This window comes from Meles meles, chromosome 10 (assembly GCF_922984935.1).
Source record: "Meles meles chromosome 10, mMelMel3.1 paternal haplotype, whole genome shotgun sequence".
Lineage (NCBI taxonomy): Eukaryota > Metazoa > Chordata > Mammalia > Carnivora > Mustelidae > Meles > Meles meles.
In genome coordinates this window covers 15,088,810-15,108,893 of record NC_060075.1, presented here as the reverse complement: position 1 = coordinate 15,108,893, position 20,084 = coordinate 15,088,810, and the positions used below count along the sequence as shown (strand labels likewise).

The 20,084-nt window shown below is 43.5% G+C and overlaps 1 protein-coding gene across 1 annotated transcript in view; it reads right to left on the bottom strand.

The window, feature by feature from the left end:
• Positions 1 to 1,300: 1,300 nt before the first annotated feature.
• Positions 1,301 to 20,084, bottom strand: part of ZC3HAV1 (zinc finger CCCH-type containing, antiviral 1) — a 59,424-nt gene continuing 40,640 nt past the window's right edge. The window contains exons 9-13 of the mRNA XM_046020404.1: positions 16,039 to 16,141; positions 14,329 to 14,410; positions 13,430 to 13,560; positions 12,914 to 13,047; positions 1,301 to 5,314 (exon numbers count right to left, since the gene is read on the bottom strand). Coding sequence (XP_045876360.1) covers positions 5,049 to 5,314; positions 12,914 to 13,047; positions 13,430 to 13,560; positions 14,329 to 14,410; positions 16,039 to 16,141 — 716 coding nt within the window. The 3' untranslated portion in view covers positions 1,301 to 5,048. The remainder of the gene's footprint in view (positions 5,315 to 12,913; positions 13,048 to 13,429; positions 13,561 to 14,328; positions 14,411 to 16,038; positions 16,142 to 20,084) is intronic.

Sequence of the window (20,084 nt, the reverse complement as noted above, 5' to 3'; positions counted from 1 at the left end):
CAGGGTCTTGGGATGGAGCCCCAGACTGGGCTCTCTGCTCAGCAGGGAGCCTGCTTCTCCTCTCTCTCTGCCTGCCTCTCTGCCTACTTGTGATCTGTATCTGTGAAATAAAGGAAATCTTTAAAATAAGTTACCTGAAAAGGTAAGGTAGTGATAAAATGATGATTAAAGGAAGATGTAAGATTGAGAGCGGTGTTTTATTACAGGAGAGGCAAGCACAGTTATATGCCAAGTGAACAAAGCCAGTAAGAAGGGAAAGTTGAAAATCTGGCTGAGAAGAGAGAGAATTCAGTGGGAGATTTTCATAAGGCAACTGGGAGAGGACGGGACGCTGGAAGAATGAACCTCAGGAGAAATACCTCTTCCATTTAGACAAGAGGAAAAGAAGTAAGGGTAAGTATATAAAAGGACAAGTTTGTAGGCTTAAGATGAAGTAAAAAAGATCCAATGGCCATTTGTGGTGTTGTTAAGGGGGAACCGGTGAGGAGGCTGGTGGAGGTTTGACACAGCTGTCTTGTGGGGATGGGGCAATGTGGACGGGGAGGACAAGTGGGCAGGCAGGGGGCTTTGCCAAATATGAGTACTAGGCATGCGCAGCGGTATTAATCCAAACTGCTAATTCTCTCCGAAAGTACTCAATGTTTAAAAATAAATAAATAAAAATAAAAGTACTCATTTATAGAAAGAGAATTTGATGAATCCTCTGCTAGGTTTGCCAAACGGATGAGACATAAGGTCAAGGGTTCTGGGTGATTGAAAGTTATTAATTGAAGGAGTGGTCAGGTACGGAATGGCCTCAGGGTAGGTAAGGAAGGAATCGAAGACCAGAGGGGCTGCATGTGTGTGGAAAAAGCAGATGTAGGAAATGTGAGATCCAAATCCAATGGGTTTTACCTTCACTTGAATCAAAGTTATGCTGCCATCTAGGGATCTTCCTCTTTCTTTCCATCCAAAGCTCTGTGATTCAAAACGAATGCACAGAGAAGGGCTTTTGAAGGAAGGACTGATAGGGTATTTTTAACTTTTGTGCTTCAGCCAGGCCTTGTTCCCACTCCTGGGACCAAAGGAAGAAAGGCATATTCACAGCTTCCAGCCTCCCCTTCTCCAAGCCCCAAGACAGAAGATAGGCTGATCAACCAGGGGTTTTCCATCACTACCACCCTGCTTCTTACTGACAGCTTTCTGGTCATCAACTCCTGGAATGAAAAAGCCAGAAGGGGCAAACACATCCTCTAGCCCCCACTGAATAAATTAGTGTCTGCTGCTGATTTCCTTTTCAGAGATACCTAGAAATAAATACAGTCCATCCAGACAGCAGGGCAAAGTTAATGTTTCTCTTTATTGATAGTCTCAAATTACACTTGAAGAAAAAATACAAATCAAGGACTGGAATGTAAACATCTGAGCTTACTTTAGTCAACACAATGTATCCAAGGGATCCATGTGTCAAACACACAGCCAAGTATCAGGTATGGAACAGTGAACGCAAAGGGTTAACGGGTTGATTCAGCCCTCAAGGAGCTTACATTCTAAAGCAGAAAGCAACCACAGGTTGGACAGATGCTAAACATGAACAAAGGCAGGCACACAGTCTTTTAAAAACCGGGGGCGGGAAAGCAAGCATCTCATCTACTACTCCACAGAAAGACCCCTTACGGAGGTAAAGTGAGCACATCTGAGGATTCTAGACATTAACTAAGTCAGTGGTTCTCACTGTAGTATTTTGGAAATGGATGCGTTGTTGGCTTCATAACCGGTGGGCACGATTACTGGCCACTGAGTGGATGCAGCCAGGGAGAACGGATGTCCTGCAGTGGATGGGTTAGTCCCACACAACAAAGACTTATTCTGTACCCTATTCGCCTCTTTAATGTCCCGCCGGACATTTATGTAGGACCTACAGCTTGCCAGAGGGAGCATCGTTCATTTCTCCCTCGTAGACAATCTGTTATCCTTATACCATGAAGGTAACTGCGCTCTTTCCCTAATCACATACAGAGAAGGTATGTGGTCTGTTATGACTCGCCCTAACACTGATTTTCATCCCAGAGTCGCCCGCACCTCTCATCTGTCATTTTCCTGTACTTCTTTATCAGAAGTAGCCTCCAAACGACTCTGAAATTCAAAGCTATTCACTGTAAGTAGGAGTAGATATCTATTTCCTGATGTCGCATAGATAGCATAATCATGCCTGAGCATTTACATACAGAAACTCCTTGTATTTTAGTTACACATTTCTTTCCTTTTGTGTCTCCATCATAACACAGCTGGGGTGTTAAATGAGTTTTTAAAGACATTCACGTGTGTAAGGAGACTATGACCTCGGAGTCCTCTCGGGCCAACAAACGGGATGTGACAAAATGTGACTGCCCTGGAAAGGGTGAACAGATCTGATAGGGGCTATGTTAGCCCTATACCTGGGGGGGAGGAGAGGGTGCTAACGGCACTCAGTACGGGAGAGCCAGGTATGCCAAACATCTTGAAATATACTGGACAGTTCCTCACAATAAGAAATCATTCTGCACCCTACACGAATTTTGAATGTCTCGCTAGACATTCTTGTATGACCTACGGCTCGTCTGCAAAAAATAGACTATTTCCTCATTTTCTCCATGTCGACAGTTTGTAGATTTCCTTGCATAGGATCTTTATTTCAATGAAGGCTAGTTCGATATATCTCTTATAAATACTATCATATGCAAATAAGTTATGCATCACTAGTTTTTTCCCTAAGGTCCATCCTATTCCTGCTTTTTCATTTTCCCATACTTTGTATAAAGTCAATTTTGATCTTCTACCTTCTTGTAAATTTGCCCATTATGAGTAGATGTACACGTCTGATTACTTAAGTCTTCTAATACAGTCGTGCCCAAGTAATGTACCTTTTATTTCCCTTTTATCATAATGCTAATTTTAATTAATTTTAAATTTATATCTGAAATTATGTGTAGGTAGAGTATATTACCACTGGATTGCACTTTGAGGATAATAAAGTAGATGTTACCATGTATGTGTAAGAAAAAAAAAAAATGGCAGGCATGTTCATTGAGAACCACTGAGCTAGGGGAAAAGGTGTACCTAAGAACTAAAAGTAAGCCAGAGTGGCTTAGGTAGAAGAAAATAAATGACAGAGGACAAGGAACATAGAAATCGTGTGGGGCCATAGTAATCATAATAATGATTTTGATCTTTATTCTAGAGGCATGGTCAGATTTGTGTTTTTAAAGATTACTATGTAAAAAATGTTAAAATATGACCATTCTTACTGCTAAGTAAAGAACTCAGAAGGGGACAATGAAATATTTAAGAGGGAAAATTAGATTGAGGAACAGCTTGGGAGAAGGAGAGGAAGAAGTCAAGGATGACTTCTGGTACAGAACACTCGGGGAGAAGGTGATTCGTTTAAAGGAGGCAGATTGAGAATTCCATTTGGGACATGTTGCTTTACAGGTGTCTGTGAAACATCCAACCAGAGATGTCTAATGCGTGATCAGAGTTGGACAATTTGCATCTCTGAAAACGTGAGAACCAAGATCAGGAAATGAAAACTCCAAAACAGAAGTACCATTAAAAAAATAAAATAAAATAAAAAGGCAAATGAGAGTACCTATTTGTGACAAGCCTCCCAGAAAATAATCCTGCCCTAAAAAATCTCTATGCCTTTGTTACTTGTGGAGTCCTTTAAACCAAGGGGCTGTGGACATACCACATTGTAGACTGTACTGATTGTACAATCTACAGTACAGACTGTACTGATCTACTATCTGACTAATATAAAATCACCTCTAATGCTGATTAACTCTTATAACATGTCTGCTGGCAGAAGAAGTAACATGAAATTTCGGTGAATGGTACAGAACGTGGCAAAGAAAAACTGAAAGGAAAAATCTGTTTCCTAAGAAGGAAAGAAATCTTGGTCCAGGAACCTCAACTGCTTTAAAAACTGATTGTACTTCAATTCCATACAATCCGTGATATTTAGTAAAAAAGAAGCCCCTTACAGGTGTAAGACCTGTTTGAGGCAATGTTCTCTTTGTTCGGATTCCGTGCTCACCGGGAAACAAATCTCGCCTCCTTAAGGGGCCTATCCTTCAGTAGGGATGGCCTGGCTCCTAATTCCACGGTGAGCCTCACCCACTACAGCGAACGACTACAAGAGCACTCAGGTTTATCAGTCATGCTACTGTGAGCCTGGTTACTGCAACTCAGACCCCCCACAATACAGACATTTCATCAAAGTCCAACCTGAAAACCTTCTCTATAATCATATACTAGAATATAAATGTCTACTCTGCTACAATTATATAAAGAACCTGAACGGGCAATTAACTCCAGCTGGCTGCTTCTCTCTGAGCCCCACTTTGCGGCTCTTTTCATTGTATTCCAGAGAACCAGCGTGGATGGAGCCCCTAAATGAACGTAGAGATAAAGAAATGTGTGCCCCAACTCGGTTTTACCACAAAGGTATAGTACAGGTACATCCGTGATGGCATTTAAATGACCTCCCCCCCCAACCCCACCCCTGGATTTTCCTAAAAATTCCCCCCACAACTTTCCTTAATCTTCTATCCAAGGCAGTGCGGTCTTATGTCCTTACTTCCACAGGCATTTTTAGATTTCTCTCAAATTGCCCAAATTACTTTTCTTTCAATGTAACCAAAACCAAACCATGTCCTACAGTAAACGAAGAGGAGCTGGGAGAGTAACCTGTTACAGACGTTTTAGAAATCCGTCTTTCCCAGTTATACCCTAAGACAGTGGTTCCCAAACTCTAGGACATATTCAAATCCTTGGGATTTTAAAAAATACCACTGCCCAAGCTCTCACACCAGAAACAGTGATTTAGTTGGCATGGGGTACGATCTGAACACTGGACTTGTCAAAAAGCTTCCCAGACGATTCGAATGTGGAGCAAAGTTTGGGAACCACGATCTAAGGCGTTTGATAACTAGATGAGAAATGTAAAAATGTTATGATCTGGGGCAATCTGGCTCTGTAAGTGAACAGAAGGGTGATGCCCTCCTTTATGACACTTGTATTCATCACTCCTAACTAATCACACAGGCTTTGTCTAGTTCAGTATATTCAATCACATATTCTGGGTAAATCTGATCTTTCTCGAAGATAACAAAAACGGAGGGATTCAACCTTATATCCACGTAGCTGTCATACGGCGGTGGGGGAGGGCTAACGCTTCCCATCTCTCCTTGAGTAAAATCTCCAACCAGGACTCGAGCTACAAGCATAACGATGTTTTTGGTATCACACTGGCAATTTTTATGGGCATGGATGGCATCTTTTGTGAAGTAAATGCCTAGAAACCATCAGAAAAAGAGAAAGGGTAAAGAATTATTACGAAAGAAGGCATGTAGTTTGTAAGATTATTTACATAACATCAGATGATGGGCGTTCCCTAAGCACGTGCCCGCAGCACCGTGTTGATACTCATCAACTTTCCTTTGTACCGAAAAAATGTTTATGATGCAAGTAAATCTGAATCCACTATAGAACCCTACTGAAATAACAGAAACGCCACTGTGCAGCGGCTCCCAGGGATGGTGTGAGCAGCCCAACTCGTGCAAATCATGCAGGGTGAGCTGATTTGGGAACTTGTTGAACCAAAGATCCTTCAGCAGAGACCGTTTTCTGTTGTGGGCATTTTAAGGAACAAAGGTCATTTACTACTGATGGGAAGGTCTCAGAGAATGTGAAAGAGGGAAGCATAGCACGGGCAAGCAATGGACCCTGCAGACCTTTCCAAAAGAGTTGATCTACCGTCCACAGCCTTAGAACAACCTCTGTATCACTGAGGTCTCTCTTTTTTTTACATTGTGTTTGTTTATTTGAGAGGGAGAGAGAGGAAGAGAGCGCACGCACATGCGTGTGTGCAGCAAGGGGAGGGGCAGAAGGGTGAGCATCCCAAGCAGGACTCCACTCTCAGCGCTGAGCCCAGGCAGGGCCCCGAGATCATGACCTGAGCTTAAATCAAGAGACTGAGGCTTCACGGCCTGAGCCAACCACGTGCCCCTGCATCACTGAGGTTTCTGTACTCAGCAGATCAACAATGATCTCTTAACAAATTGAAATTTCCTATTTTAATTTTTGTCATTGCCAGATGCTTCTCTCTCTCTCTCTGAGATTTATTTATTTGAGGGCATCTGGATGGCTCAGTCGGTTAAGCAGCTGCCTTCAGCTCAGATCATGATCCCAGGGTCCTGGGATCGAGCCACCCATAGGGGTCCCTGCTCCCTGGGGAGCCTGCTTCTCCCTCTGCCTGCTGCTCTGCCTACTTGTGCTCTCTGTCAAATAAATAAATAAAATCTTTAAAAAAAATAATATGCCTTTCCCTTAATACTAGTGACATGAAGCATCTTCTCATAGGCTTATTGGCATACTTCATATGCTCTTTCTTGGAACAGCTTGTCTACATCTTTTTCTCCTGTTGTACTTTTGTCTTTTTTTTTTTTACTGATGTGTGACCAAAACAAGCTTATATTTCAAAGACAGTGACCATATGGACCTTTTTCTAATCTTACAAAGTAGGCCAGTAGACAATTGGAAAATGACCAAGGACATAAACGACAATCATCATCCCACCACAACTCTATCAGGCCACCCCCTCTACCTCTGTTACTGCCAACAACCCTCCTTGCCAGCCAGTTCCAGCTCCTGTTTTCCCAGACGACCTACTACAGATATATTCCATACCACTCTGCTACCCCCTGAGTACAGAGGATGAGCCTCCTTTATTTTACTGTTATTAAAGATTTTATTTATTGGGGCACCTGGGTGGCTCAGGGGGTTAAGCCTCTGCCTTCGGCTCAGGTCATGATCCCAGGGTCTTGGGATCGAGCCCCGCATCAGGCTCTCTGCTCAGCAGGGAGCCTGCTTCCTCCTCTCTCTCTGCCTGCCTCTCTGCCTACTCGTGATCTCTGTCTGTCAAATAAATAAATAAAATCTTTTAAAAAAGAGAGAGAATGCACAAGTGGGGGCGAGGGGCAGAAAGCGAGGGAGAGGTAGAAGCTGACTTCCCACTGCGCAGGGAGCCTGACTCAGGGCTTGATCCTGGAACCTCAAGATCACGGCCTGAGCTGAAGTCAGACACTTCACCAACTGAACCACCCAGGAGCCCCTGTACTGTATTTTTATTCTCTCTCTTTTGATGGACACCCTCCACAAACTCTGTATCACACTACCCGGCTCTGTGCATCATAGTCTAGTCACAAGTCATTTCTTGGTGTCTGCAAAGAGCCATTCCTCCCATGTCGGTTTCTAGAACTTCTAAACAACTTAAGCTGTTTTTTAAGGAAATCTTTCTAACACACATACATTTCTCTGATGTAAAAAGTAGAACAAGTCATTTTGCCCTTTCTTGTCCTGATGCGTCAGATGTAGATATTAATTCTGATACATGGTGTTACATTATAGGGACGCCCTGTTGAGTTACTAAGGCGGATGGAGCCATTTACTCCTATGCTGATGGTCTATGCACAGCACAAAAGAAAAATGTTAAGTTACGCTTGTGTCTTGCAGATCATCCCCCCTCTTGTTCTCCACCTAAAACTGCTAATTTCCTTCTTGCTGCCTGCCTCTAGCATCTCTTTACTCCCACTCCACACTTGCTGGGCTGAGGAGGGAAAAAAAAAAAAAAAAAACCCACTGTTTTGAAATAAGACTAAATGTTTCCGAGAAGCTCCCAAGAAAAAACATACACAATCTTCAATACAGGAATTTTAAGAAAACAACGTAGGCTACTCATAACACAGTTGTTCACTCTTTCCAATTCCAAGTTGTCTTTCAGAAAGCGAATCTTTCCAGACAAGTGAACTCCACTTACACATGTAAAAAGTGTCGAATAAACAGTATGGAGTTACTGGTAAAAATGTATTTGACTTAAAGCAAATGGAATAAAGTCAATAGACAAAAATTCCATTCATATTTTTTAGTGTGCATTTTTATTGCTCGATAAAGCCATAAAACCTATTTGCAACATTCAGAGATAGTTGTACACATTTTAACGGCACTGAGTTACTTTTGTATTTGTTAAATTAGTTTTTTCTATCTTCTAATTAAGTCTCAGTACTGATTTGATTACTTAGCTATTTTTTTTCAAGATTTATTTATTTTAGAGAGGAGAGAGAGCACACATAAGCAGGGGATGGTGGGGGGAAGAGAGAGAACCTCAAGCAGGCTCCACACCCAGAGAGACCCCAACCTGGGACTTGATCTCATGACCCTGAGTTAGTTGAAGTCTAGGGTTGGGACACTTAACAGACTGAGCCACCCAGGTGCCCCAGCTATTTTTTTTTAAGTAAGTTCCATGCCTAATATGGGGCTTGAACTCACGGCCCCCACAGATTAGGAGTTGCACGCTCTACTGCCTGAGGCAGCCAGGCACCCCTATTCAGCTATTTTTGCTTATCAGTGGTAACCAAATGAAAGACAAGTGAAGCCAATGACAAAATACATACACAGTTACATTTATACAGTTACTCTAAGGCCTTTGGAGGGTATCTTTATCATTTCCCATTCAAAAAAGAGTAACTATTACCCTAAAGAACTGATATTTAAAATCGATCATCAGGTGATTTTAAAAATCACTTTTATATAATCTAGAAGCCATATTTGCTTACATGAGCCAACCTGAAGAGCCAACCTTATAGCCCACTCTCCTAAAACCTGGACTCTGTTTTATTGTAAATACCTCTTATGAGTGATAGATTCCCTGAACCCCAATATCCTCTTCATCCCTTCATCCTTCTACTTGGATCTAGGCCACCCTCATTTCTGGCCTGAACTCTTTTTTTTTTTTTTTAAGATTTATTTATTTATTTGGGGAGTGGTGGGCAGAGGGAGAAGGACAGAGTCTTATGCAGACTGTCCACTGAGCGCAGAGCCCGAGGTGGACTTCGACCTCAGAACCCTGAGATCAGGAGGAGCTGAGCTGACCTCCACCAAGAGTCAGTTGCTTAACCAGCTGAGCCATTCAGGCACCCCATGGCCTGGACTCTGGAAATGACCTCCCTACCTACTCTCTCCTCCTATAGGCTTGGTCCTGCCTATCCTTTCTTACGTGCAGCCCCAGTCCTGGTATGGTGGTTTGTGATTGCCCTCTGGATTAATTCCCTCCCCTTCGCATGGCTTGCAAGGTGTGTCAGGACTGGATCTTGACCTCCAGCTCCAGCCTTCTCCTTTCTCATTCCCCCCAGACCGTAAATGCCCTGTGCGGTCTACAGCCCTCCTGGCCTTTGTCAATTTCCAGCCTTCATAAACACTCTTCTCCCAACTGTTCTGGTTTGGTTTGGTTTTTGCCTAGACTTCACAATATGCTATCTTCCTATAATCTACCTTATTCATTTTTTTTTCGTTTACTTAGTATAATTGACTTAATGGGATAATATTATGTTTTTTTTTTCTTTTTATAATTCTTTATATATCACTGTCTTTTATTTTAGCCAGACATATTCTTTGCCTCAGAGAGAATAAGAACCACTGGAGGGAATCTTTAAGGAGAAAGAAAGAATCATAGCTTTTGATGACCAAAATAGCCATCTGGATACGCACTGCAGAAAGTGGGTTTTGTTAACTAGAAAAGAACTCTGAATGAGACCAGGGAAAGGGACCTTGTTCTAGGCTGGGAATCCAAAAGGGTCAAGTTGGCTCTAACTAGGTTACTCAGGCATCCAGGCTCTAGCTCGCTGGGCCTGTCAGGGATGACGGGCAGGAGTCCAGTGGCTGGGGAACTCATGTGTCCCATTTCGGGGCTAGAATACCACCATTCCAATTCTCCGTAGATTCCTTCGGGTTTTCTACGTAGACACTCGTATTATCAAAAATAACATTTTTGGTTTCTTTCTTTCCAACCACTGGGCAGACCCTGGGTTGCAGAATCTTGGCAGATTTTTATAACTCTCCATATCTGCGGCACCCTGGATCCCAAATATGTTCTTATATGCCCCCCATTGGGTCTCTTGAATCTAGTCTGTAACCAGGACTGGTCCTTGTTTGCATAGCTCCACCCCCAAACATGTGCTTCTGTTTCGAATTTCACTTGCTTCCACTTACTATCCAAATCGGGGTTTTCATCGTCTCCTCTGACTGGGAGGTTGAGTGGCGTTTCCCTAACTATTGTCCTTCTCAGTGCAGACTCTGCTCAGCAGGTCGGCTCCGCTTCCCCGCTCTTACCAGCTCTCCTCCTGACCTGTCTTCCCCTCCCATCCGCCATCTCCCATCACACGCCCTCTTCCCGCCTCCAATTTATCAAAAGTAGCCCAGAGCCCTCCTGTCTTTCCAGGCACATTTTACTCTCCAGATACTCTTCTTAAGAGAGTCACATGCAAAATCAGGCAGAGAACAGCCTAGGGAGAGGTTTCATGGGTGCAAAAGGGGGACTCTGTTTTCCCTCGGCGGGGAGCAGTATGTCTGAGGTCCACTCCTTGGCCTCTCTTAGGACAACTGCCTGAACTTTTTTTAAGACTATGGGCGCCACGGTTCATACCCGCCTAACTAGCCGGGACTGGTACCACCATGGGTGATGGAAGTGGCAAGTTGGTATGAAAAATAAATACAAACAAAACAAAAACACATCCTAACTCCGGGTAACAGGAGACAGGCCGAGTAGGAGGATCACCACCTTCTCAAGGGAGGATGGCATGGGAAAGGGGGCACAGTTCCCGGACAGACACCTTGCCCATCGGTGAGAACTGCGGACTCCATCTCTGCCTGTGTTTTCTTGGCTATTAGGAACTCTCCTCTTTTATTAAGTTAAAGGAAAAGCAATAGTAAGTAACACTATCAACTATCAAGATATATTTCAGGGGCACCTGGGTGGCTCAGTGGGTTAAGCCTCTGCCTTTGACTCAGGTCATGATCTCAGGGTCCTGGGATCGAGCACCACATCGGGCTTTCTGCTCAGCAGGGAGCCTGCTTCCCTTCCTCGTTCTCTTCTCTCTCTGCCTCTCTGCCTACTTGTGATCTCTGTCAAATAAATAAAAATAAAATCTTAAAAAAAAAAGATGTATTTTAGAGGGTGTCAGTGCCCTTTCATGTACAAAATAGGAAAAACAGACTACATGCCCATGCATCACAATCAGAGCCAAATAGGGCCAAAACTGAAGAACATGTGAACCATATTTCCATTTTCTGCAATAAATTTTCCTTTGAGTTCTAACATAAGAGAGACCTGTTTCACTCAAAGTGGTCATCCTGCTTTCTCCAAACATTTCTAAGTACATTTTTTTTTAAGATTTTATTTACTTATTTGACAGAGAGAGACACAGAGAGAAAGGGGACACAAGCAAGGGGAGTGGGAGAGAGAGAAGCAGGCTTTCCGCCAAGGGGAGAGCCCAATGCGGGGCTCGATCCCAGGACCCTGGGGTCACGACCTGAGCCGAAGGCAGCCGCTTAACGACTGAGCCACCCAGGCGCCCCTTCTAAGTATATTTTTAGTGAGGCTTTTTTTTAAGTTTGTTTATTTAGTTAAGTAGTCTCTGCACCCAACATGGGACTTGAACTCACGACCCTGAGATCAAGAGTCGCATGCTCTTCCCACTGAGCCAGCCAGGTGCCCCTTTATCCATGCATTTAAACTTAATACACAGGAAGTTCTCATCAAGTCATTCCCCTGAAGCTCCTTCATTAGCTTCCCATGCCCTCAGGGTCAAGTTCCAACACTTTCCTGCGGCACCATGTCTTACACCACTTGTCGCTCACTCCCCACAGGGACTCTGCAGTGTAGATGATCCCTCCTGTGCCTTCCCTTGGGAACCACTCTCCAGCCAGGCTAGGTGTCCACAGAATCTGTTCACTCCCTCTACAGCAGGTGCACATTTGCCATCATTTGATTAATTATGTGAAGTAATTTTGATGGGGGCCGTGTCTACTTTGTTTACTGCTATGCCTCCCCACCCCGTATCTAGTGTACAAAAAGCACTCAAAAATATTTTTCGGCTGGGGCGCCTGGGTGGCTCAGTGGGTTAAAGCCTCTGTCTTCGGCTCGGGTCATGATCCCGGGGTCCTGGGATCGAGCCCCGCATCGGGCTCTCTGCTCAGCAGGGAGCCTGCTTCCCTTCCTCTCTCTCTCTGCCTGCCTCTCTGCCTACTTGTGATCTCTGTCAAATAAATAAAATCTTTAAAAAAAAATTTTTTTTTCGGCTGACTGACTCGCTTCTTGCTTTCCGCAGTGTGCGTGAATTTAATCTTCCTTGTATGAGTTGAGCCCACTTTGAAACTTGATACACTATTTATTGTTCTCTTAAGATGAGTGATTCGTTGTGTTTGCTTGTTTTGAGAATTACATGGACGGTACAACCCAACACCAAAAAAACCAGTCTTATTTAAAAATGAGCAGAGGGGGGTTGGGGGGGGGGGCTCAGTCAGTTAAGGGTCTGAGTTAAGCTCGGGCAATGATCCAAGGGTCCTGGGATCGAGCCCCACATCATGGGGCTCCCTGCTCACTGGGAACCTGCTTTTCTCTCTCCTTATGCCCCTCTCCTCTGCTCACGCTCTTTCTCAAATAAATAACATCTTTAAAAAAAAAAAAGAACCCATCAGTGGCAATGGCAGGCTACTTGCAGTGGCTTTGTAGGGTCGGACTTAAGTCAGGCCGTTGGTAAAAGTGAGCAGTAAAGGTAGACAATGTAGCCAACAGTTAGAAGAGGTCACAAGCATGTATGAGATGCTTCCATCCTTCTATCTCCCAAAAAACCCAAGACAGGAGCAAGGATACGCTATGGCAATCAAGTCCCAAATCAACATACCCCTATAATTTGGGCAGTTAAGGTTACCATGAGCTTAATTCTCCAAGCATGCAAAAGCCCACACACACTGGTTTAGTACATGATCATGGCTCCCACCTCATAGCAGAGCCTAAGTTAGGACTCTACTAGTTAGGCTTCTCTATTCCAGCACAAACCTTTTCCATATTTGGCTTCACCAGTTCCATGTAAGAGCCAGTCAAAATTATTCTTACAGATAGACTCCAGATGGACGCGGCTTATCGCATAAAACAGGATTTTTTCCGTTCTGTTGTTCATCTTCATTTTTTTCCTAATAGAGGAAATGTGAGACTTAACACCCAGAGCATTCCTCTCCCCCTCTGGTTAATGACACTAATCCCAATAAAGTCTAATCGTCTTAAAATGGGATTCCACCCATTTTCAGAACAGAGCTTCTAACATGAATTGCCCCAGGTGCACAAAAGTAAATTTATGAGGGCCTTTAAATGACAGATCCATTAAATCCGAGAGTCCTAACACTGAAGCTGAGAGAAGTTCGAGTCTACAACAAAAAACCACCAGACACTGAAGAAACTCTTGACTGTAAAATAAACCAGTGAATAGGTTTTAAACCTATAAACAGCACTTAACTAATCCTTTCAAAACTCTGCCTTAAAAAAAAGAAAAGAAAACCCCAGAAGGTGGCCACCAACCTTTCAAAAGTATTCAAGAGCTTTGTGTTCTTGATCTTCTTTATCTTTTCAATCTTGAAATTTTTCATGGAAGCTTTAAAATAGTCACCTATCATGGCATATTCCGGACACCGACTATCGATCTCTAACAACTAAAAAATTTGAAAAAAAAAAAAAAATATGTAAAATGGGAAGCAGGAGACATTGAAAGCATATATGTCCACACACGTGACCCCCTACACCATGGAGCGTCCTTGCCAAGCCTCTGATAGCAGGTGGGATAAGCTGGCTTAGGATCTCCACATCTGGAGGTTCATTTTAGTAATGAACTAGCTGGCCCGGGGCCCATCTGTGCAGGCTGACTTAGGGCTAGCTTTATGCTTAAAGGCAAAGGGACACCCCCCTGAAGGTGTCAGATTTACTCGAAGGACCCGATGAGTTCCTTGCCTAAAGCTAGAGAGGCCTGCATCCAAAGCTGGAGCATGACACCCAAGCTAAGTGATCTAGAAAGAGTCCTGCCCCATCCAAGTTAGGTGGTGAGGTGAGGCAGTGTGTGGGTCCCACAGAAGCCTGCCTTTGAACTCCCCCTAACAGACAAGGACTTCCAGTGCTCCCATCCATGAAGTGGAGACGATAATATGCATGTCAGAGGGTTGTTGTAAGGATGTGCGGTAAGAGATGGTGTGTGGCTGGGCGGTGAGGTACCCTGTGGAGGGCAGCTGTTCTCTGGGAAGGTAACACAGTTACCATGTGGATCTTCTCTGGGAAGGTAACAGTTCCCATTGGGATGCCACTGAATCTTGACCAGAGTTTTACAGAAACCATCCGTCCTTTCATCCAAACAAATACACACATTGACAGCTAAATGCGTGCCCCCCGCCTTTAAACAATTTATACACCAAAAGGTAAAAACCAAGTACCTCATAGCCACCAGAGCCAAAGTCCCACTGAGGAAGCAGGGCTGAGGGTAAAGGGTCTGACGGGGTCGGCGCCAGCTGATAGCTACAAGAAGAGAAAGAATTCACTTCGTTCCCTGTTTCATATGCCCAAGTTCTGTCCCAAAATTCCAGCCACAAAGCAAGGGTTTCCCAGAGAATTTTTTCTTTGTACTTTATTTTGGGTTATATTCCTGCATATTCCTGGTATAGATGTACTAGTAATCATGCTTCAAAACAAAAAAAAGTCATTATTCATAATTTGATAAATTAATGTTATTTTCCCACTGATTTAAAATGCAAAGCACTCATTCCTTTTTAGATTTCTGCCCAACCTTCAGAGAACCTAATACGTGAGCAGTAAGATATCTTATAGCATCTATGTGAAACAATAAAGACTGAGGCCCCGGGGGAGGTACGCTGAGGCACGGGAGGTACGCTGAGGCACGGGAGAAGAATTCTGCTGTCTTTCCTGGAGAAGCTGTATTTCGGGGTATAGTTATTCAGGAGGAAAAAGTCTTTTTTATAGACAATTCATAGCTATTAACTGCAGAATTGACAGAATCGGATTAGAAAACCACCGTTTTGTAACCCCTCGTGAAATAATGGATTGAAACGATGACCCCCGCATTAGCTACAATAATGATCCACTGAGAGATCAGATGCTGGAACAGAGGGGTCACACTGGACCGACCTGAACCCCTCAGCTCATCTCCATCATTAAAAATAGGACAACTAGACATTACATACTTCTTATTATAGTGTGGCAGGAAGCAAAGTACCACGTCTGTAGTTTTCTTGACCAAAAATGGAGCCTGAGTCTAATCAAGCCTCTACATCTAACCATCAACTCGCAGAAATTACTCATCAGATGCCCCCATGGGCATACAATTTGATATATTTTGAATTTGGGTAATTCTATATGGACGAATCACCCCATTTCTTAAAAAAAAAAGTGAGGGGATGTAATAGATTAAGAGGTTTAAGAGACAAATCTACCAAATCCAATGTACGTACCTTGTTTGGATAAAAATTTATATAAATCAACTACAAAAATGCAATGCTTGATTTTATACCTGCCTTGAAATCTGTTTTACCTAACCACATTATTACCCGGGGGCAGGGGCAGGGAGCGTCCATCTCCACGGTGGAACAATGTAGATTTCACTGAGTTTCCAGAGCGGACAGAGGAGAGTAACATTGAACCCCCAAAGCAAAGTATCCTTTAAACAATCCCCTTTCATCTCATGTATCATTGTCCAAATCTCCTCCCTCAGGCAGCTAACACATTCCTCTCTTCTTCCATTTCTTTCTCTGCCGCCTCCCCTTGTTAAATCCACTCAGCTACACTAAAGACACACAGAAGAACCCACAACAAAACAAAACCCCTTTAACTGTGCACTTGACTACTTCCGAGGCTCACCCCATCGACCAGGCCATTCACGAGGAAGAAGCTGGGACCCCGGTATGGGAGGTTTGCCCCAAGTCCCCTATGAGTCCCAGGGAGATGGATTTCCTGCTCACCCACCCCTCTGGGGCCCCTGTACGGCTTCACGAGCGCAGATGATGCAAGAGGAAACCACTGTGGAATGAAGGCAGGAAGAGTTCAAGTGCACAGACTGACGAATAAGTTGGTGAGATCAGTGGATGATTGTCTTGAGGACTTGCCGGTAGGCAGTGTTTCCAAACACTTACTTGAACCCACTTTTAATCTGCTCCACATCCTTGTAAGACATAAATTTTGGCCTTCTGACCACACCTTTTTGGGTCTTGGAAGCTACGTTTGTCTGAATCATGCCTTTAGAGAGAAAAAGGAAAACAAACAAGAACCAACAATTAGTCCTAGAAAATGATGTCCTGTTATTTTCTCTTTTTTTTTTTAAAGATTTTATTTATTATTTGAGAGACAGAGATCACAAGTAGGCAGAGAGGCAGGCAGAGAGATAGAGAGGAAGGGAAGCAGGCTCCCTGCTGAGCAGAGATCCTGATGTGGTGCTCGATCCCAGGATCCTGGGATCATGACCTGAGCGGAAGGCAGAGGCTTTAACCCACTGAGCCACCCAGGCGCCCCTCCTGTTATTTTCCTTAGGCTAGTAATACAGCAAATATGCATGGCTGAACTGTAACAGGTCTGAACAGAGAAAATCTTTTCGGATGGGAATTGCTCATGATTAAAAACTTGTATCCTTCCCTGCCCTTCTGATAAGACCCAGGAAACAAAGAGGCAATGAGAGGAGCAGTCAGCAATTAATCTAATCTGTAAATCAAAGTCAGAGTAAAGGGAAGGACGAGGGCAGCCAGATAATAAACCAGCCATCAGTGATTATGGGTTGGAATGTGGTAGCTATATCTTGAAGGATCTTTCTATATCAAGTGTGAAATGTCACTGTCTTTCTTTTTTTTTTTAAGATTTTATTTTATTTATATGACAGACAGAGATCACAAGTAGGCAGAGAGACAGAGAAGGAAGCAGGTTCCCCGCTGAGCAGAGAGCCCAAGGTCCGATCCCAGGACTCTGGGATCATGACCTGAGCGGAAGGCACAGGCTTTGACCCACTGAGTCACTCACGTGCCCCGAAATGTCATTTTCAACTCATGCACCTTATTGACCCAGGGCCAAGTTGCAGCCAGAGGGAGCTCTTTACAAAGTAAATCATCTGGGTGTCCAAGCATCTGATTCTTGGTTTCAGGGCAGACTGTGATCTCAGGATGCTGGGACTGGGCCCTACATCAGGCTCTGCACTCGGCGGGGAGTCTGCATGGGATTCTCTCTCCCTCCTCCTCTGCCCCTCCCCCCGCCTACACACTTGTGCTTTCTCTCACTCTCTCAAATAAATAAGATTTAATAAAATTTAATTTAACAAAATCAATTTAATTTCATTAAATTAATTAAGCTTAAATTAATCAAAATTGATTTAATTATTGGATTAATTTAAATAACTGATTAATATTTAAATTATTAAATTTAATTTTATAAAATTAAATTGATTTTGTTAAATTAAACTTAATTAAAATTAATTTGATTTAATAAAATAAAATCTTTTTTTTTTAAGATTTTATTTATTTATTTGACAGACAGAGATCACAAGTAGGCAGAGAGGAAGGCAGAGAGAGAGGAGGAAGCAGGCTCCCTGCTAAGCAGAGAATCTGATGTGGGGCTCGATCCCAGAAACCTGGGATCATGACCTGAGCCGAAGGCAGGGGTTTTAACCCACTGAGCCACCCAGGCGCCCCTAAAATAAAATCTTTATAAAAATGAAATCATCTTACATTACTAGTGAAAGTATAATATGGCACAAACGCTTTGGAAAACAGTTGGGCAGTTTCTTACGAAGTTAAACACAGAGTACCTACTTGATCTAGCAATCCCGCTCTTTTGTACTTAACCAAGAGAAATGAAAACTTACACCCACACAAAGACTTGCGTTTAAATGATTCAAGTAGCATTATTCTAATAACCAAAAAGTGAAAACAACCAAAAAGGGGTGCCTGGGTGATTCAGTCATTAAGCGGCTGCCTGCGGCTCAGGTCGTGATCCCAGGGTCCTGGGATCGAGTTCTGCATTGGGCTCCCTGCTCGGCGGGAAGCCTGCTTCATCCTCTCCCACTCCGCCTGGTTGTGTTCCCTCTCTCACTGTCTCTGTCTTTATCAAACTAATAAATAAAATCTTTTAAAAAAAGAAAAGAAGAAAAAAAACAACCAAAAATACTAAGTGTGAATAGATAAAAACAAACCATGGTACAGCCTTAAAATTAAGTATGACTCAGCATTGAAAAGGGAAGAACTACTGTACGTGCAACGACATAGACGGGTCTAAGAAACATTCTGAGTGAAAGAAGTCAGCCCCATGCAGAGTTCATATCCTAAGATGCTCTTTATATGATGTCCTAGAATAGATAAAACTAATCTGTAGTGACAGACAGCAAATGGGTGGGAAGAGACTGCCTGCAAAAGGGGCATGAGGAAACTTTTGGGACTGATGGGAATGTTCTAGAGCTTGATCAGGAGAGCAGTTGCATCCATACATAAGTCAGTGCTCATCCAACTGCATACTTAAAATGGATGCATTTGGGGCTCCTGGGTGGCTCCATTAGTTAAACACCTGCCTTTGGCTCAGGTCATGATCCTGCGGTGCTGGGACCAAGCCCCTGTCTGGCTCCCTGCTCAGCGGACAGTCTGCTTCACCAGTCTGCTCCCTCTGCCCCTCCCCTTGGCTGTGTGCTCGCTCTCGCTCTCTCTCTCTCCCACTCTCTCAATTAAATAAAATCTTTTTTAAAAAGGAAGTATTTTATTGAAGCAATTATGCTTCATCATAGTTGATGCAAAGTGAAACACACATAGCAATAAAAAGGTAAGATGAGACGGTGCGGGGAGCCCAGGTGGCTCACTTGATTAAGCGTGGGATTCTCGATTTCGGCTCAGGTCATGATCTCAGGGTCATGGGATCCAGCCCCGGTCTGCCTCTGGATCAGGCAGGAATTAGCTCTACTCCTTCTCCCTCTGCCTGACCCTCTCTGCCCTTCCCCCACTCATCCACACCCCCCCTCAAAATAAATAAATAAATAAATGAATGACCTGGTGGCACAACTCCGTTTCAACCCTTCGTGCAGCTCTCGTCTCCTACAGATCTTCTCGCTGTTCTGCGAAACCTCCAGCTTGTCTGCCCTTCACCATCTTAGCTCCAGCCCCTCCCTCTCTTGGGGGCCCGCCTTCCCCCATGCACCAGCTGCTGCTTCCCTACCAAGGGTTCCTCTGGGGACAAAACTGGGTGGTCTCCGAGGGACTCCTCCAATTCCCTGGCTTCTCCATCACACTGCTTCATCGTCCCCAGAGCTGTCATTATTTTCAGAAATTGCCTGACGCCCGCACCCAGAACAGTGCCTAGCAACAGACCTGGCACGCCAATACCAGTTTAAAGGATGTCAGAATACAAGAAATAAGAAAAAATCACCTAGAATACCACAAACTGCTCTGAACTAGTTTCTATGAACCAAGTGAACAAAACTGAAGGTCAAATTTCTCCAGGTTCGGGAACAAGGTACATTACTAGTTCTCTCTCCACCCCTTTTTTAAATTGCCAAAACAACAGAGTAACAACCAGAGAAAAAAAATTTTTTTGATTTAAGCCATTCTTAATTTCACCATCAACAGAAGAGATTTCTGTTCTATTTCCTCTGGCCTTGGACCACGTGCATACACTGTTGCACTGACCATGCACATTAAATTAAAAAAAAACAACACTTCTCATTTAAAAAAAAAAAAACTTTTCATTTGAAATGCAACACCTAGAGAGGAAGGCACGAAAGTTTAAATTTGGGGTTTCTGCCCCATTAACAACATTAAATTTTGGTTCTAACTGTACAGTTTTTATAATCATAATTTTTAACCAGTTCTCCACCAAAATTTAATACCCCAATTGGTTTGGTCACTACGGGGCAAACCTACAGGCTGTTTCTCTACTGTAGTACGTCAAATAGGGGCTTTACTAAAGATCTTCATGCTCATTGCTTTTTTTTTCCCTCCTGGTGAATTATTTCCTTAGAAAGATTCTCAACAAAATGAAAAAGCAGGCTTCATGCCCAACACGCGGCTTGAACTCATGACCCTGTGATCAAGAGTCACATGATCTACTGACTAAGCCAGCCAGGCACCCCAAAACAAGCATTTCTTACTATCTCTTGATATGGAGAACCAGACTGCTGTCCAACATACAGTAATTGGTATAACAACCCTTCAAAGCT